The 7,319-nt window shown below is 36.8% G+C and overlaps 1 protein-coding gene across 2 annotated transcripts in view; it reads right to left on the bottom strand.

The window, feature by feature from the left end:
- Positions 1-751: 751 nt before the first annotated feature.
- Positions 752-7,319, bottom strand: part of USP46 (ubiquitin specific peptidase 46) — a 31,647-nt gene continuing 25,079 nt past the window's right edge. For both annotated transcript variants that reach the window (XM_056333096.1, XM_056333106.1), the window contains 4 exons: positions 7,207-7,290; positions 6,722-6,919; positions 5,925-6,003; positions 752-4,926 (listed from right to left, as the gene is read on the bottom strand). In XM_056333096.1, coding sequence (XP_056189071.1) covers positions 4,825-4,926; positions 5,925-6,003; positions 6,722-6,919; positions 7,207-7,290 — 463 coding nt within the window. In that variant the 3' untranslated portion in view covers positions 752-4,824. The remainder of the gene's footprint in view (positions 4,927-5,924; positions 6,004-6,721; positions 6,920-7,206; positions 7,291-7,319) is intronic.

Genomic DNA, 7,319 nt, shown 5'->3' with positions numbered 1-7,319 from the left:
AACCTAAGAATAACCCTTGCATTAGCACAGAAAGTCTGTGACTTTCTGATATGGACACCACAGATGCTGGCCTCTAAGAAACATCCAGTGTCTTTGACAGATGGTGTGGCATTTTTACACCAGCACTTATCCTACCTCATTATCTCCTCCCTTTGTATGAGCCCAAGTGGAGAGAAGGAAGAAGAAAAAAAGATTGCTCTCCTTGCTAGCACTCACACAAGAATAAACGCAGCTCTTAAGTATATTTATACTTGAGACTGTACAGAACACAGATAAAATGGCAAAGAGAGCAATACCTGTATCATCAGCTGATTGACCGCTGTGTTTGGTAAAAGAGAATTGTCCTGTGAGAAGTGGAGCTTTTCTAAATTACAGTCGTTGGTAACTGTGCTACAGATTAAGGTATTACAGTAATTCGCAGACGGGTTAGCAGGTACAGTGCAAAAAGGCTGCGAAACGTGCACTGTGAGTGCAACTTGTTGGGTACATACTGCTATATGTAGCAGAAATGTGGAAAATACCACATCCTTGTTATGTACCAACAAATATGTATGGACAAATTTGGGCTTCCCAAATTTACAACCCAACTAGGACTACAAGCCTAAAAATGGAAATTGGGTTGTAACCAGAGATGTTGGATCACAAGCAAACAGCTGCAAAAGCAAAAAGACAACGACAAAATGTTAAGCTGATTGGAATTTCACAAGATTGATGTTGTTGCTTAAAGTGCTTGGGTTGATTACATTTAAAAAAAAAATCAAAGTACATTAAAATTAAACCAGAAAACTAATAATATTAACTACGTAAGTTATTATACAAATACAAAAAAAAGATAAATCAAAGAAAAATAAATTAAAACAAACACTGATAAAAGGTAGTAGTAAAGTACAGGTACATAGCCAAAAACTTCTGAACATTTCTAGTACACATTTAGCTGTAAGACACTGCTCACACTCGTAGCCACAAGCAGCAAAAAAGAGACAAACCAAGAAGGGGCTGCTGCTGAGAGGCATAAAATCACTGGCAGCTGCAAGTAGTCGGCTCAGGTCCCCAGTACCTGATGCTGTAACAGATGGGTGAATGAAATGTAATGTCTGAAGATAAAAGACAGGTTGTGGTAGCATTTTAAGGACTCGCCATTTAACATGAATTTCAGTTTCAGCTTAGGTCTTTAATATCTTTATTAAATCTGATATGAAGGAAATACCTACCGCCTTATTTTCTTTACTGCAACTGCTAAAGGAACAAGACTTTTAAGATGTAATCTACTGTTCTGAGGTAACTGTAAATTATTAAAATAAAACTGATAGGAGCAATTTTGGGACAGTTTCAACAAGGTGCTCTGCTTCACTGGTATGGACTCCATCACTTCCCTCTTCTGCCTCCCTCTGCTATGCCCCAAAAATAGAAATTACATAAAATCCTGACAGCCTGTTCTGTGAAACATAAAAGTTTTGGTCTGAGCTCATCCTCTAAGGTAACTGATTCATCAGCACTGCAGTGCTTCATTGGGTTCAGTGGAAAAAACAGCACAGGACAAAAACATTCTTTTTTTCCAAGTAAGAACACAGTAATAAGATTTATAAATGGACAAGACATCTCAGCAACAGCGTGTGAAACAAGTAGAAAACTTCAGATGTCATTAGGCCTAATAGACTCAGAACTTCTCATTTTCGGGAAGCACGGAGTACTATTAGACATCTGTGCTACAATTTTGTTTTCTATCTGCTGGCTGAAAAGCTTTTATTGTCCTAGATATTTTTCCATTGATTCCTAAGGGACTGGAAATCTATACATAAGCATGACAGAAAAGGGATTACATTTTATTTATTCAACCAAAATACTTTACATGATTGTTTCTGTGAGGATCCCAATCCTGCGTGAATGTGCTTAATTTGACACAGAAGATAAGTTCTGCTGCCTAGGCTGGCACTATTCATACAGCCGTAATGGACAGCTTTTGCTGGACTGAAGTCAAGACATTCAGCACACTGTAAACTGGATATAATTTATAGAATTGTGACTGTATTTTTTTTTTTTATCAAAAGAAAATGCTCCTTAGTTTAGCTGGTGTTAGCATAAAGTCAATATTCCACAATTTTTCAGTTGATGTCAGACCACTGATGTTGGACTGGTGTGATACCAGTGCTGTGAACTTTTCATGGGCTAGCATGAATTTAAAATGCTTTTTCATACTTTATGACAAGGCTTATTCTAGTAATTTTACTCTCAAAAACATACTGCATTATCTCTATATTTTACAACCTAAAGCTGTCTTGCAGCAGGGGAAAACCAGAGATTATTACCCTGTACTTTAGCCTTTAAATATTCATATTAGTAGTATTAAAAATATCAATTTTCAGATAAGTCAATTAAAATATGGAAAACATTTCCTAAAATTGAACTGATTTTAAAATCATTTTTATGAAAAATTACTTTTCATATAAACATGAGCCCTAAACATTCAAATGATACCTTAAGAATATCTCTTTTGTTGTTTGTTTTAAAATTGAAGAATGCCCTAAGAATGTTCGACAGTAAACTGTGATTTAGAGACTTTTGGACCAGCACTGACTAACGCTGATCCAGAAAGTGCCTTCATTCATAGGGAAAACTTATCCATTTTAAAAAGCAAGTGATTATTATATTTTTATATGGAAATTCCACATGTTTATAAAGAAATCCAGTAAAGAGGGATTTGCAGGCTCAGCTTTTCAGTGGAAAAGCTCCTGAGTCTCAGTGAGAGTTGAAGTCTCTGGTAAGATGTCTGTCTTCTGTGTTAGAGACAGAACATTTCATTCTAATGTCAATAAAAGAACTAGAGCTGCATCACAATAATGCTTGTCTTGTGCCTGCATAACAGCCTTCATTCATGTGAGTGATCTCTGTAGACCACTACTTGTTCCCCAAACTAAGTACTCTAAGGTTACATTCTAAGTCTGTTTTCTTGTATCAGTATAACAACGTGATAAATCACAAATAATGTTAGATGAAAAGTCCACTTCTGTTTCTCATTCAGTGTAAAGTGCTACATTTCCTTAGTTTTCAAAATGGCCATTGACAAATCCAACTGAACTTCAACTGACGTTACAGTAGAAACTAGTACTTCATCTTCACCGTTATTTAACAAAAGATATTTCACATTCACAGTAGATTACAATGAAAAATATTATTTTTCCTACAGAAGACTACAATATAAGATTTAGCTACACTTCAAAAGCCATTTTTTAAAATGGATTGTTGGCCCTAAGGTGGCAGGCAGGCTTCTGAAAGAAAAGAAGGACCAAAAGCAACATTGTCTTATAATTAATTAACGAGAGTGAAGGAATATAACAGGTAGAAATCAATGTTGTGAGATGAAAACATTTCCTTGTAAATACTAGAACCAACTGTCAGTCCCCCTGAAGACAAGAGTGTTTTTGCTGTTGACTTCATTGGAATAGGAATTTGGCTACTAAGGTAAAAGAATTGTATAATGGAGTGAAAGTTCAAACCAAGCAAAGTGGTTACCCAGTGTTACCACTCTCTCAGCCTGCTGTCGATCCCTTTTCATGCCCTACTGATACTTTCTTCTACATTCATTCTTTGCCAAATTCCAGTACGTGAGTTCAGCAATTTTATTAGCTAGTCCATGACTGGTGCCAGCCAAATTTACCCAGTAAAATCACAAATTAATCCTTTTGCACTAAGTGTTTGGATGTTTTTAAAATCAGACGCTCCAGAGCCCTATCTGTTTTTGTGGTGACACAAATGCTGCCAAACATGGCCAAAATGTTAGAGATGATATGACAGCATGTGTAAACCAATGGTTGTTATGCATTATGTTATGTTGCTAAGAAATCAACTCTGTCTTCAGAAATTAAAATGGGATCTACAGATACTCAGAAAACTGCAGGATCGAGCTGTGTCATATATTGCATGAACACCACACTTAAATGGACTGTGTAATTTAAGTTCTGATGGATGTTATATATACATAAGCAGTGCTGCAAACTCTGCAACCTCAGTTAAGCAAACAACCTATGACATAATTTTAACAGAAAGATAAGTTCAGTCTCCATAAATGTAATTTATCTTTGTGTTATGTGTCATCCCACTCCTTTTATTCCAGTGCTCTGTAAGGTCTGAAATCTCACCTCATCTGTACTATCTCATGATAAACAAACTGACTGGACACACAGAATTACTTAGATCCACTGTAATTTAAATCCCTCTATGTGCATTTTAGGCCTAGGGTTATGCACTGGAAGTTTTTAACAACCCAAAGCTTAAATGATTTTGGAAGAATATCTTTTCTGCAGCAGAGAGTAACATGTAAAAAAATCCCCTATACAATCATAATTCCAACCATCATGAAACAGATTATTTTCCTTACACTTAAAATGGGTAAGTATATGTCAGGATGTATTTAAAGGAATGCATTGTAAACCAACACGCCCCAAAGCCATTTAGAAAGTTTTAAACAATTTTGCCTTAAATGCAATGAACACTTCCATATAAAATACTACTCTAGCTGGATTGGGTTTAACAGTTGACATCCAAATCTTATTATCTGTAAATGTTAGTCCATATAAATTCCACTAAAATCTGACTGCAATTAATTCTTCAGACTTAAAAACTACAAACAACCCCCCTCCCCAAAACAATGCTCCGCATGTCAAAAATGGACAGTTATAGGCAATATCACATAGACCCTTTAATAGGAGACAGAGTGTATTATCGTTCAACCATACAAGATGTGGTCTGTGTAAAAGTCAGTTAAGGGGGGCCATCACCTTCTTTTGCGTGTAGCATCATTGTGTGCAATTGTCACAGTGTGCCAAGTCACTCTCTTGATTGATAGAACAAAATATATCCAGACTCTGAATTTTTTGATATATCAGAGGTCAGACCATAGAATTCTTCGATAGCTTGAGCATCTATTTTCTGCAAAATAAATAAAAAAATTTAATGGGCAGCTAGGTAAAATAAATACCAAACACAATCTACATGACTGTATAAACACAAAAGACAAACCGAGTTATTTGTTTCACGGTAGCAATTTTCAAATTCTGCTTGCAATTTAAGCAGGGAAAGGGTAATGCTCAGGGGCTAAGCCCCATTGGTCTCAGTCATGGAAGTCAATAGGAATGCCTGCCTCAGTGAATCTAACGGATTAGGCTTTTTCCAATAACAGAGAGACTCTTTGGAATGCAGTAGTGAACACTGTTAAAACACATAAATGTGACCGTGTGACCCCGTATTTCTGAAATTTCCAGAAACCGTCTTCAAGACACGTCCCATTCAATGTCCCAGTGCTTACTTTGCCCACTGGATTTACCCTGGGAAATCAGACTTAAGACCTCAGTTTTGTCAAGGTGCCACAACAGCGTAAAGGGTTGGCTTAGCAAAGAATTGCAGAATGCTTAGACAGAAACTGTAACAGCTGTGGGTCAGATCCTGCTTTAAGTTATATTCAGATAAACCCAGATCCATTCCAGAATCCAGATTTTCTTGTAACTTCCCAATTGTTCGAATATTAAAATTGTACAGCAGGGCTAGCTATACGCAGTCCAATTTTTCCAAGTGATACTGCCAAGGATTGCAAAATAGTTCCCGGATATTTCAGGTTCTAATGAATTAAGTTGATTTTATTAGACATAGAAAACATTCCAAATTAAACCCTTGAAGTCTGATATTAAAAACGTTTGATGTTGCTCTGAAATAAAACAACTCCCTCTGACATTGACAGAGTAAGAACTGCAGGATTAATAGGGGTTTTTGCAGTCTTATTTCCTAACAGAGTTGAGATACATGTCACATTACAACCAAACTGTGGCTTTGCAGACTAGTAATCTATACCAGATCTGGATCAGAATTTTAACTACAAATAGAGAAGAGAATGTAAACACAAAAGCTGTGCTCGTGACCTTCAGCATACTGACCTCTACAATGTCATCATCAAACAAGAGCCAAAATCCATGACTTTTCACAATAGTAATATAATGTCCCCGATTTGGTCCACTAGAAAGACAAGCAAAAACACAAACCACAAAATATTAGAAGATACTATTGAGTCCATTTTGATAAGTCACATTTCTATATGCAAGCAGACTGAATTATAACTATTATGCAGAACGTATTAAACACACCCCTGGTGGTACAGTAGATATTTACTCCTTTTGCCTTTTTACTGACTTGTTGCAAAGACTTCATCAACTGAAAACTAAATGTGTTGTTTTCATCTGTGTCACGACCATTTACAAATTAACCTATAGAACACAACAATTTGCTCATTGTAGGCATCAACTATTGCAAAAATTTAAAAAAAAATCTGAAGTAAATTTAAAGGGGGAAATTGTTTGGTATCGACCATGAATATTTAGTTACATATAGTCATTGAGAAGAGGGAGAACAAGTCATATTCCTAGACCCTCAAGGATTTTTCCATGTGTTTCATATTTGACAATACCCCATATGTGGGAAGCTTTATTAAAATTATCATTTTCATTGCCTTGACAGGAGACCAAGGTGATCTGTTGTAGGGCCTACACGCTAGCAACATCTGGCCCTCACAGAGTCCTGGCTCCCAAGCTCTCTAAGTGGGCTGATGAGGAAAGAGGGAGCTCCATTAATTCAAGCCAATCTTGTGACTTTTGGGACTTCCCACATTTTGTCTGGCATGCTCTGCCCTTGGCAAATGTCTGGCAATAAGCTTGAGGTATACATGAAAGTATCTTACCTTCCACAGTGAACAACAACGGCTACCAAGTCGTACATCCGATCTAGGTTGACAGCATCGCCAGATGTGTTAAAGAGACGTAACTCCAGAGGAAATACTACACGATAAGACAGCTTAGTATACCTGTGCAATTGCTCCATATACTTGAACCTCTTGAGGTGTAAGGCAAGAATCATTGGCAGTTTTTTTACTCTCATCCTGTGAAACCATTAGAGTGCATATGATAAAGACCTGACCAGTTCAAAGCCATTCTGTCTTTCCTTAATGAGTAAACGTTTGCTTATAAAAGCACTTTGTAAGTAACAATAGTCAACTTCCAGATAAGACATATGTAATAGCTTTGAATCTGTCTGTAGGCTCTCTGGCCCACATAGAGAATGCAGTTGGGGTGTAAGGCTTCTAGGTATCTAAATACAATAATAATTAAGGAGAAGGTTTGTCAAAGCCCAGGAGGGACATGGTGAAACACCCTGCTCTTCACTTACCTTTTCTGTGCCTCTTGTTTACTGCAGCAAGTTTCGCAGTAGTATTTCTGTTCACTACATAATGTCTCTGTGTTACTGAAGTCTCTGTAAATAAACACAATTATCAGTTCTTA

The sequence above is a fragment of the Falco biarmicus genome, chromosome 1, assembly GCF_023638135.1.
Source record: "Falco biarmicus isolate bFalBia1 chromosome 1, bFalBia1.pri, whole genome shotgun sequence".
NCBI lineage: Eukaryota > Metazoa > Chordata > Aves > Falconiformes > Falconidae > Falco > Falco biarmicus.
This window is presented reverse-complemented; position numbering and strand designations above follow the sequence as displayed.